Source organism: Lepidochelys olivacea, assembly GCF_965140295.1.
Source record: "Lepidochelys olivacea isolate rLepOli2 genome assembly, chromosome: 4".
Lineage (NCBI taxonomy): Eukaryota > Metazoa > Chordata > Testudines > Cheloniidae > Lepidochelys > Lepidochelys olivacea.
The window spans coordinates 61,140,886-61,159,105 of record NC_140414.1 but is presented as its reverse complement, the minus strand read 5'-3'; the positions used below and the strand labels follow the sequence as shown (position 1 = coordinate 61,159,105).

At 42.0% G+C, this 18,220-nt stretch overlaps 1 protein-coding gene across 3 annotated transcripts; it reads right to left on the bottom strand.

Moving 5' to 3' along the window:
* Nucleotides 1-2,761: 2,761 nt before the first annotated feature.
* MMAA (metabolism of cobalamin associated A) lies at nucleotides 2,762-12,959 on the bottom strand. Of its 3 annotated transcripts, none has more exons than XM_084625819.1 (8): nucleotides 12,845-12,959; nucleotides 11,282-11,413; nucleotides 10,249-10,731; nucleotides 8,712-8,834; nucleotides 7,145-7,315; nucleotides 6,676-6,761; nucleotides 5,181-5,330; nucleotides 2,762-3,125 (listed from the first exon to the last, which is right to left on the bottom strand). In XM_084625819.1, the coding sequence occupies exons 3-8, from the start codon at nucleotides 10,673-10,675 to the stop codon at nucleotides 2,838-2,840; spliced, it is 1,245 nt and encodes a 414-aa protein (XP_084481945.1). In that variant the 5' UTR covers nucleotides 10,676-10,731; nucleotides 11,282-11,413; nucleotides 12,845-12,959; the 3' UTR covers nucleotides 2,762-2,837. The 3 variants fall into 3 exon arrangements, with proteins under 3 accessions (XP_084481945.1, XP_084481946.1, XP_084481947.1); XM_084625820.1 differs by having other exon boundaries at nucleotides 11,291-11,413; XM_084625821.1 differs by lacking the exon at nucleotides 11,282-11,413 and having other exon boundaries at nucleotides 12,845-12,924.
* Between the last annotated feature and the right edge of the window lie 5,261 nt (nucleotides 12,960-18,220).

Genomic DNA, 18,220 nt, shown 5'->3' with positions numbered 1-18,220 from the left:
TTACAAAAGCGGTAATTTTGACAATGGAGCAGTCAGCCAAGCGTGGGTCACTTGGCCCCATCACTGAAAACAGAGATTAGATATGAAGAGAATAATCCAAGCTAGGAGAAGGGGATTGAATTTGCTGAGGGCACTTCAGCTGTAGATTCCTTTTAGCAAGTTTGACTGTTTAAGTAGAATAGTTTCAGATTTTCCCCGGAGATGGAAAATGGCAGCCGTTGAGCACTCGAACAAAAAGTCAAAAGGGTAAAGTTTTGTTTTAATAGATTAGCATGGATGAACTCCACTATTTTTCATCACACAGATGGTCTAGAAAAATATTGAGAAAACCAGTCTAAATGCTGTTCTCATCACTTTCTAGATCAAGCCAGTTTCCAGCTGAGAGTTACGTAGCATATTAGTCCGTCCACAAGGTGGGTGCCCTCAGCCAGCCTGAAATTTAGATTTTAATTTTGTATGTACACAATCATAAAAGTGTGATCAAGACAGCCCATTTAGTAAATGAACAATGTATGTTAGAGATTAACCCAAAGAATGAAGTTCAGATGCAAACTTCACTACATTTCAGGGGGTTTAAAGCCCTGGCTTTTGATTTGGGGCATACTCTAGCTGATACAGCTTCCTCTCACATGGGTGCAATTTAGCATTATACTGTGACCGATTATGATGTCATCATAAAGCATTTGTGTTTCTGCCCTCATCCTCCTATCAGAGTTAGCATGAGTACATCTAGACTGGAGCTGGATGGTACAATTTCCAGCTCCAGTAGATGTACACATGCTACGAACAGCAGCTGGCATGAGCAGCAGTAGGGGTTATCCACCCAAGTACATATCTAGGGTTTGACAGGATCATACAGAGGGCAGCTATCTGTCGTGCCCTGGATATGTCTAGTGCACTAGCTTGATCAGAACTACTTGAGCTGGAAATTAAGCCTCTAGCTCAAGGGTAGATGTTCACTCTTAGGCAGTGGTAGCTTAATTTCATGTGTTACCAACAGTGGTTTAAGCATCATTTTACCCTGGTGCAGCCAAACTACATTAGGGGTTTGCATCAGTATAACTAAAATCAGTTACGTGAGTGCAAGTTTTCTCCATACGGAAACTGCCTTTCATCCCTCACCAGCCAAACCATGGTTGTCCTGCTGTTCAGTACTATAATCCCTGAAAATGTACTTCAGCAGGGCTAGTCCTGTGAACGCACATGCATGTTTGCAGGATGGGATCCTTCCATCCAATTTTATCCTTTCTTTTTTTATCATAATGAAGGATACTGGAAAATAAGGCAAAAGCTGTCACCTGACAGGCGAACTAACTTTAATCCTGGCAGCAAGAATTAAAGTAGCAGGACTTTAACAAGGGGGGGTTCTTCATTGTCTAAGGATAAAAAAAAAATTCCTAGTGTCTTCAAAAGCTAACTTTTCTGATGTATTGCAATTTACCTAGAAGTTTAAAAAAAAAAAAAAGCTGAAGATCTAGAGAAATAAATATAGATGCAAAATCAAGTATCCCCACTTTTAACATAATTAAAAAATTCAATTTACCTATGCAAGATACAAAGAATTCTTCATAGAACTCCAATTATTGCTTTATTGCTTTTCTGCAGTTTCCAAAATTGGCATTTTTTTGTAATAATACATTTCTGCCAAACAGACCATGTTTTCCAAATAATATTTTAGAAGATCCTCCAAATATTATTAAAGGATATCAAAATGTGCGTATAGACCTTGAATAGTCAAAGTACTTAAGGTGAATTTAACAGGAGAAAGTTTAGAAATTGAAGCTTTGATCCAGCCAAATGGCCTTAAACCCCTATAGACAAAGTTGTTTTTTTACCTATAGCTCTTTAGTTATGGAAATACTTATCTTTATCATTAAACTCTGATGTGGGTTCCACTTGAAGTCTTTATCATTAGCTATATTACCTAATGAAACTTCACCTTTTGTTTTAAAAAATTCCTATTCAGGAGATATGAGTAGGGTGTTTCCTTGGATAAATATAGCTCCCAGGCGAGGCTACTTCAATGCTATATCTGTTTGTAACACAAAGAACAGGTTTTGCTTAGGTAATTATACAGCACCCAACACTTTTGTTGTCACTCACAGTGAGGAGATGGGCAATGATCCATGTTGGCAACCGCTCCCCTTGCAGCATCTACCACTATACCAGAGCTGAAATCTGTAGCGTGGATAGAATCTAATTGTAGCCCTAAACCACAGAAGGCTCCAGCAGCAGTAAGCTGTGTTATACCATAGCCATGTTTAAACACTTATTTTTGTTGTGTACATGAGACTTTGGAGACTCGCTGTTTAATGTGCTTACTGAATCAGAAAAATCTCAGGTTTTTGGTAAGTTATACAGACAGGTCATGTATGCACTGTAAAATTTTACAGGCATGTCCCCTGCAGTAAAAGACACAGATGAGCCCAAGAACAGTTATCCTTATTTTGTATGGGGGTTTTGTTGGTAAATATAATAGGACAAGTGCTGAAAAATTTGGAAAACAGGCAAACAAATTAACTAGCTTGCTGTGACAAACAGTACCATAGTTATTTTGTTTTAACAATTTCTATTACAAGCTCATTAAAACAACCAACATCCTTCACTATGCTGTACTCAAATAAGAGTTTTAGACGTGTACATTTTTCTTTTTGAATATAATCTGTAGTACTCCCAGAAACTAGCTTTGTTCCTCATGTGTATTATCTTTGCCTGAGTCTAGTACTATATGCAAGTATGCTGCAGTAATAAAAATGTGAAGCCATGCTTAGGAAAATTTTATTTAATGTTTAAATAATTTGTGCAAATTGATCAATGACACAGTAGAACATGGTATCTTAAGGTCTGTCTTTGAATGCTTTCAGCAATAGGTCTGCTGCCAGCCCTGGAGCTAAGACACCACTGAGAACCTTTTCTTCTAAAAGTGGAATTTTATCCCTCACTGCTAAATGACTCCGAAAATGGTCCAGCATATTTTCTTGGATTAGATTCCACATCCACACTTTCTGCTGTTTCTGTCGTTTCGTGGTCAACTCACCACTTGTAAGCATGAGATCATGAAATTCTGTCATCTTATCCCACATATCTGAAATGCCTTCTCCAGTTTTAGCAGAGATGCGCATTACCTGTTGGATTAAGGACGACATCTTAAAAGAAATTAAGTAATCATTGGGTTGGGGAGGGTGTTTACACCTGAGTTCTGCATCAGCTAGATTCTACTACAATCACAAGTTCCAATCCTAGTAAGGCAAACTCATCCTTCAGTGCTACTGTAGACCTTTTTCTCCCCCCCCTCCCCCCATGCAGCTTATGTTGTGTGTCCTCCTGATGAGACTTGAAAACCAAGTTTCTGCCACCTCCAAAATGTTACTCACATCCTATAGTACCTGTGACAAAGAGGGTTTGCCTAAGTATTCTTGAACAAAGTTGCCCCTGTACTGTCTGATGGCTTACACCCAAGCAGTTGCTGCAGTTCAGTAATATAATTTGTAGAAGGTTTTAGGATCCTATCAAATTAAAGGTAAAGTATACAATATTACTACTTAAATGGGAAGTCAGTTAGGTCTTTGCATAACCACATTAATATGAAACCCTGGATAGTTTCAATACTATAACAACAGTATTAACTTCTCATTGTACATTGGAAGAGTGATTGTAGGCTAGAAAGCAAACATCCAAGCCATTTGAAACAAGTTCTAAAAACACCCTAGTTAGAGAAGTGTTTTTAGTCAGCCAAAAAAACCCACACGGGTCCTTTTTTTTTTTTTACTATTAACACTTCACCAAGATGCCTGGTCTGTTAAATGTGTAGAGAGAGAGCTTTCACACAATGTAATAAAATCTCTAGAAATTACATATTATAGGTGTTGTAATGATGCTCACTCTATAATATGGTAACACTCTAAAAAGAAAGATCTGATGACTCTATTCCTGTGTAATTTGAAACTTAAGCTTACTGTTGTAAGGATTGTTTTCTTGCTGATATTTACAGGGCAAGGATTTGTAAACTTCTTAAAATTTCCTCTTAAAATAAAAAAAGCATGTTTCTCAAAAGCTTCCATATCTAAACTTCTGCTCAGCAGTGCTGAGGAGGGGAGTGTGTGGCTTCTGCCAGTTGATATAAATCTCAAGTCACCTGTCAGCCCTCCTGGTTCATGTTTATATGGAGCAGAACTGAACCAGACAGGGAAAGACTACATTCCCTATTAAACTTTATTGGGTAAAGGTTTCAGCTCTGTGTAAATTGCTCTGCCGCTTGAACAAATTAATCACTAGACACTGCAAAGCACAAATGTATGTGCCACCTATGTAAGTATGTTAAAAGCTGAACACATTTGCATCAATAACACTGTTTCAAAGGGCACATTCAGGTCAGTTTGCATAACTTCCTGGGTTTTGTTTCAAAGGGATAAGCCAAAGGACTAAAAATCTGATCAGGAAGCAAAGTAATAGTTGTTCTACAGTGATGTCCAATCACTAATTGGGTTTCAAATGACTGGGAGTTGAAGCACTCTAAGTGTAGGGGGTAGAATGGGAACAGAAAACCATGACCAAGGAAGCCTCATTTATATATAAAAGCATTTTATGACTGACTCTTTGCCGCAATTATGAATTCTAATTATTTGTATTGCGGTAGTACCTGAAGGCCCACAGAATCAGGGACCCATTGTCCTAGGTGCTGTACACACAGAGGAAGACAAGGTCATTGCACTAAAATCACATGACACACATCACAAGTGGGTATAACAAGGAGGAGAAAATAAAACATGGATAATAGTAGTTACATAGGTTAGTATGGTTTACAACAAGATGGTTCCCAAACTTCTTAAAAATGTATAGAAATGATTAAAACTCAGCAAGCCCCCCTGACCCTAGGTCTAGCCATTATCACTTTGCTGTAGGCAACGTGGTAGATGTGAGTTTTGAGGAAGGATCTGGAGGCGAGAGAGAGCGAGCGAGTAATGGCTTTCTAAACTAGTTCAGGGAGGGTACCCAATAAATAAGGGATTGCATGAAAGAAGTAGCAAAGATGTTTCAGCCGCTGGTGCACAAGTGGTGCAGGAGAGACTTTTACATAAATGTCCAGGTGGTTAATATGTAGTTAGGATTAAGTTAAGTCCCGTAACCTACACACCACCTCTTCGGAAATAAAAAGAAGAAAATTGTGAAAACATACAAACCTTTGGTCTCCAAACCTTAGAGCGCTTGCGAAGCAGTTTCATAGCACTAACATATTCTGCTTGTATCCGCCGTGCAGGCACAACTAAATCCCCATCAGCTTTAGTTATAGCAACTAGATCTGCCATCTCAATTATACCCCGTTTAATACCCTGAATGGAAAAAGAAAAAGGAGAAAAAAATGAATATGTTAATGCTCAGTCATAAAACTTTGATAAACTAATGGGGCTTGTTTGTTGTATTATCTTACCCCCTGACTTTCTTCTTAGAGTCACAGACTTTAAGGTCAGAAGGGACCATCATGATCATCTAGTCTGACCTGCACAATGCAGGCCACAGAATCCCACCCACTCTTGTAATAAACCCCTAACCTATGTCTGAGCTACTGAAGTCCTCAAATCATGGTTTAAAGACTTCAAGGTACAGAGAATCCTCCAGCAAGTGACCCAAGCCCCACTCTGCAGAGGATGGCGAAAAAACCCCAGGACCTCTTCCAATCTGCCCTGGAGGAAAATTCCTTCCCGACCCCAAATATGGGGATCAGCTAAACCCTGAGCATGTGGGCCAGATACCCAGAATTCTCTGTAGTAACTCAGATCCCATCCCATCACAGGCCATGGGGCACATTTACTGCTAATAATCAAAGATCAATTAATTGCCAAAATTAGGCTATCCCATCATACCATCTCCTCCATATACTTATCAAGCTTAGTCTTGAAGCCAGATGTGTCTTTTGCCCCCACTGCTCCCCTAGGAAGGCTGAATCTTAATCATTAGGCACCAGGAATTTCCTAATATTAGGACTGTCTGAGGTTTCATTAGTAGTTAGGCAGTTGTTATGACTCTGAACCATTAAATTCACATATTTATTCCTCTACCATGAGAAACTAACACCCTTCATGTATGTATAGCATGGGTTGGCATATATTACCTGAAAGGAGCATAACTGAATTTGCTAAACCAGTGGCTCTCAAACTTTTTTTACTGGTGACCCCTTTCACACAGCAAGCCTCTGAGTGCGAATATATACACTTTCTAATATATTTAAGCACCATTATAAATGCTGGAGGCAGAGCCAGGTTTGGGGTGGAGGTTGACGGCTCGCAACCTCCTGAGGGGTCCTGACCCCCCAGTCTGAGGACCCCTCTGCTAAACTAATCAGTTGTTACACAATTGATTGTTGTTGTCATCGTCATGTACATATATGAGCATTCAAAAGTGAGAAGTTAATCATATCTAATGAGTAATGTGGATCATAAGAGACTGGCCAGAACCAAAACTTCAAATCCTAACACCTGTAACATTTGGGAAAATTCAGATCCAAATTTTGTGGGTCAAGCTGGTAAGATTCTGACTTCAGTGGGAGAAGAGTGAGGACACCACCAAGCACTTCGGAAAATACTACTAATACTTGCTTACTCAGACTTAATGCACACACACATTCCAAATTCAGACTTATGTTTTAGGTCATAATTAGCATTTGAGAAAGATAAATACCTGTAACTCATCTCCTCCTGCTGGTGGTAGCAGCAAAACAAACATATCAACCATGTCAGCAACTGCAAATTCAGATTGCCCCACACCTGAAAAATTGAAACCAGAATTGAACTTTCACAGCCATTCTAATGACAGTACTAAGGAGAAGTCCCACTATGGCTCCCTCTCTTTCTGAGCTCAACAAAATTGGATACAATGAAGGTCAGTATGAAATCTAGTTTTAATAAAATTCTCTCTCAGAATTTACAAGGCTTAAAGACATAACAGAAAGGCCCCATTGGGTGAAGTCAACACACACTTATGAAAGGAATGGACCAAAATGGAACAGAAAAGATGAAGTACCAGAAATAGACAAGGCAGAAGAAAAGCTGTAAGAGGAAATATGCATCATTAGTGCCATAAGTTGGCCTGGACAGTACAGTGCGGTTGCAAGCGCTAAATTTTTAATTTTTACTTTTAAATCACATACCTACTGTTTCCACAAGAATGATGTCATAGCCTCCTCCCTCACATAGCAGAATAGCTTCATTTGTGGTCCTAGTCACACCTCCTAACGTTCCCCTGGTTGGAGATGGCCTGATGTAAGCATTCATGTCCCTTGACAACTCAGTCATCCGTGTTTTATCACCCAAGAGCGAGCCTTAAACATTTAACATTAACAATTTCAAAAAGGGCAAGTAGTCCGTTAATTTTCAATAGTCAATAACATAGGTGGGCAGGTAAGTGTCTCTGCTGTGGAATCAAATGAGAATTTCCCAGCGTTGTGTGCTAGCAAGCTTCTGTGTGGCTCTTTTGGCTTGCAAGATGTGAGAATATCACAAAAGTGTAACGGCAAGTTAATGCAACCCACTGTCCCTAAACTCAGAGGGCTCCCTCTATGCCAGCACAGACTCTGCAAGTCCTGAACCCCTTTATGTGATCTGAGCACAGCTGGGTCAGCAAACTCTTACCTATCTGTTATCCCTCCCACTCCATAGGAAACTGCCCAAAGACCAGCAGTGTCCTCCCAAGACGAAACTCTCCTATAGTCAATTTTTTATTTGAATTTAATGAAAATTTACTAGTATGACAAGTGTTGCTAAAGTTTAAAAGGAGACAGACCCTCTCAGTCCTCCTTTGTTCCTTATCCTGACCCTTTCTCTGGTGACCTATAAGTCTTGTCTCCACTACACATTCAAGGCATATTCCGTCTAGCCACAACTAATCGCACAGTCGTTATTCATAGTTAACCTGTAACATCTCCCAGTAGTAGAATTATAACAAGTTTCAAGAGACAGATATACAGAAAATGATAACGTATTAGTCAGATACAGCCATCTATGACAAAAGGATTAAAATCTCAGTTTCTACTGGTTAGGTCCCAGATAAGTTTTCTAAATCAAGCTTAGTCAGCATTGCACCAGAGGATTTAAATTTTGGGAGGGGCAGGGTTTGCAGACGAAAGCAACATGGGTTTGGAGAGCCTGTTGCTGAAGACCAGGTAGCCCACAAAAGTTAGTCAAGTTCAGCGGCACTGCAACATCACCATGACTTACTACACAGAAGAGTCAATCTTGGCACCAAGATAGTCCCACAGAAGTTAAACAATTTGTTCCCATTCAAGGATGATAGTGTATTTTTCCAAGATCCAAGGCAAAGCAGGAATATATATATTGGTGGGGAGAGGGGGAGGTTGAGTTGCAAGTGTATTCTGATGGCCTCTAAATGAAGAGATTATTTGGCATCACTTCCAGTCTACATCGCAAAGTTTTAACAATAACAGTACTGATCACAGAAAAGGAAGTTTTCCCTTTCCCCATACAATACCAGGAGAGAGAGGCTGTACAAGGCCACCAGAAGACAGCACAAGTTTGGGGACCTCACAAAACTGGGACTATGATGCCTAATTCCACAGCACACAAAAATGACTAAAAAGCAATATATAGTTCATTAATGTAACTTTATAGGATAAATTTTCAACCACACACACCAGAAGCACCAGATAGTGTCAAGATTAAATGCAGAAGAGCCGACAAAAAGCTTTAAGACACACTCACCACCACTTGTGCTAGAGGAAGGGTCCACAGCCAGCACAGACACTTTGTGACCCCTGTCTGTAAGCATTTTCCCAAAGCATTCTATAAATGTTGATTTCCCAGCACCAGGGGGACCAGACAATCCTAAGTAGTAGGGGGACAAAAAACTCTAGTTTAATGAAATAGGCAACAGCCTCTACTGATCTTTCCTTCTCAATGCTCTTCAATGTTATGAACTAATCCCCAACACATTCCTTTGACAATAATGTGAAAGAAATAATTTGTCTTAAAAATATAATTCAGAAAAATAGTACGAGACCCTATTCCAGTTATTTACTACAAATAATCTGAGGCCTGTCACTTCTAGTAAACGACCCCTCCTCTTTTGTACACACTCCCACCTCCACACAAAACCCTCTACTAATAGAGGGGTGTAGGTTTTTTTAATTTAGATTTGACTGAAAAAGTAACTTCCCCCTTTCCCTCCTCCAGATATATCACAAAATGCAACCAACTGCTACAATTAATCACCTTCATAAACCACATACTGGTAGATTTCATCTTCCCGTTAAGGCACCTAGAGTTACATGTTAATATTGAATTTTCTAATGAAGAAATCCAAACTTTCTCATTTTGGATTTGCAGTGTATTACATCAGTCTGCTCTGGAGGGGATCATTCACTTCTCTAACGCTTATTCATTCTGCCCATAGCAACATAAGATTGATTTCTTTAACCTCTTCTCCTCTTCCCAAACAGAGGTTTCTCAATATTGGTTTGCACTGCAGAACTTTAAAAATGCAACATGTCAAATCTACAATTTTCAGAAATCATTTAGTATTTAAAGCTGCTGTTTCAGATAAGAAGGTGGATGACTTGCATTCTAATTTAAGACAACTTAACTAGGACTGGCCTGTTCCTTTGCGCTTTGTGCTCTTCACTAACATTTAAGATGCCATGCTCCAGTTCTTGCTTCCTTTGGGCATACAAATGCATAAGGCAATTGTGCACTACACCACTCTACAGTGATCCTTCCAACTGATATTGAAGCATTTGATAGGCTGTAAAGGGAATCTCACCCACCTCTCCTCAGCTAAAAGGTAGGTTGCTTTAAGGTGGGGCCTTTACTAATGATAAAACAACTGAAAATTTTTCCTCTTCCTTTTTTTGGGGAAAACACATGCACCTCAAGAAAAAAAGATACAGCCATTTGGTAATGCTCATCTAAACTCATCTGAACAGCTGGTGCAGCTATGCCTTCTAGCCCCCCACATTCTTCAGCTCAGCAAAACTAATCCTATCATCCATGAGAAATTCCCCTATATCCTCTCCAGAAATTGAGGGGCCATTTTTAAAGCCTCCCTAAGAGTATTTTCCAGCATTGTGGAGAAGCTATTCTTATGAACAATACAAGTGACTTAAAGATGGTTACAAACTATTAATAATCCAATGATTTCAGACTCTACTCCATATTTGCTTAAAAATTATAAATATCAGAAACAAGAGATGATATCATCATAAGATCACAACAGTTACTGGACAGACAAAAGAGGACTGACCCACTCTAAAGGCTAGTGGTTTTCCTTTATTTAACTTTTCTTGTTCTCTGTGGTAGGATAATACCTTCTGAATGAGCACCTGGGCTATCTCCTTTTTCCTGCTCTGAGTTGATTCTACGAGGGTAATGGCCTCTGCCAAGCAGGCTCTGTGCCCTTGGATTAATCCACTGTAAAGTTTGTCTACAAGTCTCTGTTCCTTGTCACAAAGTCCCTGTGTTTGTTGGTCTACGGTTGCTTGATAACACATCCCTCTTTTCAAATCACTTGCTGGCAACATCCACTTTGTACAATACAAGCATACTGAATTAAAAGATTGGGTATATGGAAATAATGATCTAGGAGTGAAATTTGAGTGGAAGCTTTTGGAAGAAATCTTTCTCAGAAAACGGTAGTGAGGGAATCTTAGCAGCAATGACAACGTGTTCATCTTGTTTGGAATCAGAGAGTATCAGTGGTATCTGTTCAACTGTGTTTGCAGCCAGCCTAAAAGGAGAGAAAAAACACTTTAGTTTCTTAAAAATACCTCTAAACATTGAAATTAACAGATGTAGATGATCAATCTTTTCAGTCAAATCATTAGATTTTACTTTATCCACACCTGTGTCCATAACATGTACAAAGGAGATTTGCACACAAAACAGTTGTGTTAACTACTCTCTCTAAAAGATGACATTTTATTCTTGTTGGAAAAATATCACCATGGGAAACCACCCATTAGGTGGATTTAGGAAGACACATAATTGTTAATTTTTAAAGCTGAAGTTAATAAACTAAACCATTTGTTTAAAAAGTTTGTACTCTAGTTATAGGGAGAAAAAAAAATCATCTATCCTCTTGATCATCAGAAAGCTGTTTTAACAAAAAACCAAAAACCAAAAAAATTCACCTCAACAGGTAAGAAAATTCTCATACACATCCCCCCTTCTGTGCTCTTGACACAACAAACCTTATATGTTTATCCAATAGTTTCCTCAGGTCTGTTCTGCTCTGAAGCCCATAATAAAATCAAATAAAACAACCCTCTGGAGTTTACCTTTTGTACCTTTTCTCCAGAAGTAGATGTAGTTAGGTGCACTAAATAAGTGTGGGGAACTTGGAAATAATTTGTTAACTTTGAAGATTTAAGATGGAGCCTATTAGGTCTCATCTACATGGAGGTTATTTTCTGGAAAGAAAAAAAAAAGACCCATAATTGCACCCTCATAGACAAGTTGCCAGAAGCACTACAACACCTACTCTGAACAGGTTTAGACACAGGTTAAAATGTTGGCAACTACCTGAAGCTGCATCTATATTACTGCTCTGCTCAGTGGAGCTATGCCAAAATTAGCAATGATGGGAACTTTCTCAGAAAGAAGTCTAATGTAGAAGCAGCCTCACAATGCAAGAGACATTCTATTCTACAATCCTATTTTCACTTCCTTGTAAATTTCACAATTTACAAAAAAGTCCATGTTTCCGGATTGCAGATCAGATACAGGTACAAATTTTCTATCTGCACAGGGCTCTACACACACCTACAGTTAGTGAGCTTCAGCGAAGATGCTCCCCCTGCATAGAACTGTATTAACTTTAAACTACCTATATGCCTTTTCCAAGGCACCCGGTTTGTCTTTTAACTGGGCTACTGTAACTCTAGTAGCTTCAGACAAAATAAGATGCATTAGCAATAGGACAAGATTTGACTACACTCCATAGCATGTGCACTCACTTTATACAGTGTATTATGTATTCTGCTTATTTTTACTGCAGCAAATCTTCAGAAAAAAAGCACAGACAAAACTGTACAACTAGTTCACTGTGATTGGGAAACACATTGACCAAAATTTTAAAATCTATGGGACTAAAGTTAGACTCCTAAATCAATATTTAGGCATCTAAGCAAAGTAGCCCTTATTCTGAGGGACTGAGCATCTCACATTCTCATTGACTTAAATGGAAGCTGGTATGCTTCTGAAAAATCAGGCCACTTCTATTTAGATGCCTACAGCCCAGGTCTTGCAATGACATCTATGCAGGTGAATCTCTACACACACACACACACACACACAGATGTCATTGCAGAAGTGGGGCCTTGACATGGATTTAGGAACCTAACTTTTGGGCAGACAAATTCAAAAAGGGTGGCCACTCTGAATCACTAGATTCTGCAAAACATCAAGTTTGTTAACAGAGGACATAAGGAAACTGAACCACCAAGTGACGATTGTTCACTTATTTTGACAATGAAAATTTAGAAAATAAGAACATGGGAATGACCCCCCAGACGTGAGGCAATGGCGGGCGCACCCCAGCCCCACACCCCCCCGTTCAGAGATCTGTGCTCTCTCCGCGCTCACACGGCCAGGACACGGGCTGTAAAAGTATCATCGGGTTATCTGGACAACCACAGCGCCCAGGAGCCCGCCGCACTCGCGCCGCGCCGCGCCACGCAGCAAGGGCGGCGGGTCTACGCGGGGCTGCTCGTGTGAACGCGCATAACCCACGACGCCCCTCCCCCGCCGCCCCAGACACACAATCCCAATACGCCACTCGACACAGGCCCCCGGCGCGGCCCTCCCGCATCACCCACGGACCCCCCAAGGCCCAGCCCTACCCGCCCAGCAGCAGGTTCCGGCTCCGGCGGCTTCCCCGCGGCCTCCCCGCGCGGCCGAGCGGGACATCCGGGGCAAAGGGCGCGGTCGGCGGGGGGGGGGGCGCATGTGTGAGCTCCAGGCATGCGCAATGCGCATTAGAGAGCACAGCGCCTGCACTTTCCTAGAGCTCGTGTGTACAAAGACTAGAACAATCCCCCCCAGAGAGACCGCTTCCCCCGTGTCCCCCAACACCCCCAGCCACCCCCGTACACATCCCTCTCCCAACAGACCCCCCAACACCCGCAGCCACCGCTCTAGGGGTCATCCCTGCACCCCAACCCCCACACACACCCTGAACCCCTGGCCCCACCACAGAGCTCGCACCCCCTCCTGACCCCCAACCCCTGCCCCAACCTGCAGCTCCCTCCCACACGCCAAATCCCTCGCCCCACCCCCCAGCCTGGAGCCAAGCCCCTCAGCCCCACCCTTGAGCCATCACCCCCTCCCACACCCCAAGTCCCTGCCTGGAGCCCCCTCCTTTCTGGCCCCACCCCACTTAGAGCCCTCCCCCAGCCCAGTGAAAGTGAGTGAGAATGGGGGCGAGCAAGCCAGAGAGGGAAGGGGAATGTTAATGAGCGGGGGCGGGGCTAGGGCGTTTGGTTTTGTGCAATTAGAAAGTTGGCAACCCTACCATGTACACACACCTCTCCCAGCTGACACGCCCTCTGCACACTCCTCTCCCAACACCCACAGCCACCCCCTGTGCACACACTTCTCCAAACACCCCCAACTGACACCTCCCAGACACACCACTACTCATATAACTGTCTCAGTGCCGAGACAGACCCCTTCCAGTGCACACAGACATCCCACATATGCACCTACACCCCTCACTGTATATACACTCACCTCTCCCAACACCCCCAACAGACACCTCCATACACACCCCTCCCAACACCCACACACTTCCCCATACACACATATAGACAACCTCTACCCAGACATCCCCACACCCACTGACCTTTCCCCTGACCCCCCTACTGTTCTGCTATTACATTCTAATCCTGGCCAGCAGATCTCATAGGAACAGCCACAAAGAGGAGCAGGTAGGGTGAAGAGGGCATAGTATCCTGTCACTGGTCCTGAGCTCTGCTAAACAACCCTCAATTAGACTTCAAACAGTGGGGCTTCTACATGCCCCTGACAACTTCACCCCCACAACAACTCACTCATTCACCAACATGCTGTCCCCCTATGAAAAAAGACACAAGAATGTGTGTATACCTGTTTATAATGGAAAACTGAAAAACCTGAGATTCCCCCTTGGCTGCTTTCCCCACACTCCCTAGCTTTTCTTCCATGTGCAAGGCCAAGGGGCAGGAGAAAGGGTGAGTGTGTTAGAAATTACTGAACAAACTTAGTATTTTTCTTATGAGAAAAAAATTCTCTCCTTTATTTTAAATCAACCCAGTCACCAGTGGGATTCTCACTACCTTCTCTGCCCTACCTGGACATGTCTCTGTTCGTCCACTACTTCATTCAGCATCAGTTGTATGGTCACAGGACCACGAAGATGCCATCATGAGAAAGCCCCCTAAAGTCTGAGACGCAGGTCACAGCCTGACAAGGAGGCTGGTATACGCATCAGTTTCACATAGTAGCTGCAACAGCAATTACCCAGTTGGTATTGGCACACCAGAGATCCAGGCTATAGTGCACAAGTGATCCAGGACCTGTAAGTCCTACATGCAGCTGCCTGAGAGGAGACTGAAATGGTGGTGGTCCATAAGCACCACAGGTTTTAACCATGTCTGCTTCCTTCCCAGTCTATCATATAGAACATACTGGAGCAAGTCTATAGCTGGTGACATGGATTTGCGGGTGCAGCATTGTGCATTGGACTCACAAAAAAGTGTGTAATTCAGCAAAGGGCTTGCAGCTGGTCGTCAGGCTGCATATGATTTTATCTTGGCACAGCAGACAGGGCATGTAGTGGATTAGCTCATGCCTCCTTTGCATGGACTGGTGCACCATAAGGATATGCCACACATTATTATCCCCCTAGGGAAGAATGACCTGGGAACGGGCTCCAGGCTCCAACTGATTTGGAAGGCTAAGCAGGATATTAGACTGCTGCTAGACATGTTTCCTAGCATGGGGATGATATAGTTGGAGATACTAGTCTGCAGGGTTTGGCAGACTGCAATCCACCCACAAAAAATGTGGATAAGGCCTGGAGGAGGACCAACTGGAAAGTACTGACATGGCTGGAGTCCTGAGGTAACTTGGTTATCATCAGCCCAGCCTGTACCTGAGCTTTTTCTGATACAGGCACAGATTTGTTCCTGGATGATCTTAGTAGTGGGTTGGCTGAATTTCTAGGTAACTTCTTGTAGGGACATGGGTGTGGAGGCAGCCAATCTGATGCTAGTGCCTACTTGTGGCAGGTGCCCAGTGCAGGAACTCATTGATTTAGACTCCAGATACAAACAGATAATGTAGAAGGCATCCCAAGGTGATGCCCCATCTCATTAGGATATGATGTCTAACCTCCTGGGGGGAAATGCAAACCAGAGGCCAGGGGACACCCAGCCAATGCACTTGATGGCAGTGCAGGCTGATGGTCAATGTCCCCTCTGACCTCAATCCCCTAGAGGGGGAGAGATGCTATCAGGGGAGTGGAAGTGCCCAGAGACCCTCCTAATGTGATGACAGACTTCCCCTCCAGTGGAAGCCCCCATGAATTGGCAAAGAATCAATGGGTTGCAAGTGATGGGGCTGTCCCTCAACAGGAACCTTGGATGTAATTAAACTAATAAAGCTGCAGCTTAGTTAAAACACTTACTGTGTGTCTTGCCTTCTTCCATGCAGTGAGCACACCAAACTTCTTTTCAAATGCCAAGCTGCTAGATTTAACTTGCAGAAGAAGTGGTCCATACAATACCAAATCCAGCCCTTGAGTGAGGAAAAATGATGGGTTTACTGACACGTTCACCAGGTTGGGAAAACAAGATCTCCTGGGCCATTGGGGACCCAGTGAGATCACTTCCACTTCCTCCTCCTCGATCTTCTGTTACACCCTTGTGATAAGGGGCACTAGGGGAAAAACAAAGTAGCGCCTTGGCCACTTGAGCAACAGGGCACCTCTGTGTAGGGCTCTTGGCTCTTTCCACATTGCTAAGCATTGGCAAGCCTTCCAGTTTGCTTTGGATGGAAAAAAAATCCCAAATTGGAGTTCCAAACATTTTGGTGATCAACTGGAAAGATTCATTGTGAAGACTCCATTTTATCTTATTGATTTTTCTTCTGCTCAGCCAGCCAGCCTTTATTACTGGTGGCCTTGATATGCAAAACCCTGATAGAAAATGGGCCTCTGTCCACTGCATCAATAATGCTGCTTCCTTATGTATATACCTTGACCTCCTACCGCAAGGTGGTTTACATATGTATGTTATCGCCAATGTATTGTCCATCGTTATGAGGATGATGGGGTCAGTTATTCAAAAACACACTTTCCTGCCCTCGGTTCTGGAAAATTCATGCTTTCCTTTTGTTCAGAGGACCACCACTCTGAGTCACTAACTTCTCAGAGAACGCACCCCATCCCTCCAGACCTATAGTTATGACAGACCTATCTGGTTCTGCCATGGCCATCTCTCCCTAGAACCTCTCCAAACTCATCCACCAATCCAGGGAATTCAAACACAAGTGATGGAACATTCACTTTCCAAGAAGAAAAAAATAAAATTAAATTAAAAAAATCATAAAATGGCAGGAAAGGGAGACGAGGAAGCCCTGGAGAGTCCTCATATGCATTCTTGCCCAAACACTCAGAGTGCTGACATCTTTGCGCACCTCCTTTAGAGGGTAACTACTGATCTGATCCTGTTCTGTCTTCCAGCTGACAGAAAAAAATTGTGGGTCTGTGTCTATCAACATTCCAAGATGAACTAGGTGCCTGCTGTGGTAACTCCAGAAAAGAGACAAAGCGACTCTTCAAACTTTTTTTTTTTTTTTTAGTGTGACCAGCGTGTCCAAATAAGACTAAATGTTATCCAAATTACTAATTAACAGAAGTCCTCTCTCTCTCGCAGAAGGTGCTGGATTCCACTTCCCTATCAGTAGCTTACAGGAGGCAGAGCAGAACTAAAGGGGTCGCTGGAATGGGGTTGGGGAGGGCCACTGCCTCAGCCATCCAGTCAGTTTTGATTTTACTCACTACAGCAACAGATCAGTCAAGATCCACTCTGCTGATCTGTGGACTTATCCCTGACAGAGAAACAGTTATCTGATCCCAGGACATTTGATTTTGAATTTTTTTCCCATCCTGAATCAGGATGAAAACTTGAAATCTCAAAAATTTGCACAAACCAATAATCTATAAATATGTTGGATTGGGTCAATCAAAACATTTCAATAATTTCTAAAAATTTTGTTTCAACTTTGACCTTTCTAAATGTTAACCTTTTTGTGTAAATTACCTAAATTTTCAAAACAAAAAGTCATTTCAAACTGGAAAAACAAAAAACTTGTCCTGTTTCCACATTTTCAAAATTCTGTAAAAAAAATTTCAAATCTGAAGATTTATTAGAACAGATCCTTTCCCACCAACAATTTTGGGTTTAACAAATGGACATTGTCTGACAAAAAAAGAGTGCTTTCTCAGAAAATTCCCAAACGTCTCTATTGGATAGCTTACAATGTAGTTTAAGACAGGATACAATAAATAGGTGCAAACAACAATAGGAGGGAATGGGGTGAAAGGTGGGAAAAATGATGATGTACATGAAGAAATAAAATCCAGTTCACTCGGTCTCTATTGGGGCAGTGCTGTCATTGAAAGACTGATGCCAAGTCGACATTAAAAAAAGTTTGCTCGTATAGTTATAATGGCACACCGTCCCAGTGTAGACATACTTCATACCAGCAAAAAGTGCTTTTTCTGAGATTGCTTATAGCAGTTCCCTAAGTAAAATAAGCTATACTGGCAAAAACACTTTCTGTCGTAACTGCATCTACACTAGGGCTTTTACCAGGATAGAAATGTTGCAAAACACCCCTAAGCTACATTGCTATACTGACAAAGTTTCTAGATTAGACCTGGCCTAAGAGGACTAAAAATGTATATGTCCCTAATGTCAGCAGATCAGATTCTGAAAATACAGAGGCATGTTGCAGAAAAGGTGCCAGTTTTATCTAGTCACTTTTCACAGTAGGACCACACTTCCAGAGAAACTTTGTTTCTCTTCTATCACATGTTTTCAAACATAGCAGCTTTCCTCCCACCCCCAGTAATATATTGACTTGAGTGCTATGACCCACAGCCTTTACCTGGCAGTCAAATAATGGCAATCAGATGATGGAGGTGGATATATCTTGGTGATACAAAACATGTT

Coding starts and splice junctions, on each gene's coding strand:
- MMAA (XM_084625819.1), bottom strand. CDS start 10,675: ATGAACACGTTGTCATTGCTGCTAAGATTCCCTCACTACCGTTTTCTG. Junction 5,331..6,675: donor CAGGAGGAGATGAGTTACAG/GTATTTATCTTT, acceptor TTTTCCATTCAG/GGTATTAAACGGGGTATAAT. Junction 3,126..5,180: donor CTAAGGTTTGGAGACCAAAG/GTTTGTATGTTT, acceptor TTAATCCAACAG/GTAATGCGCATCTCTGCTAA.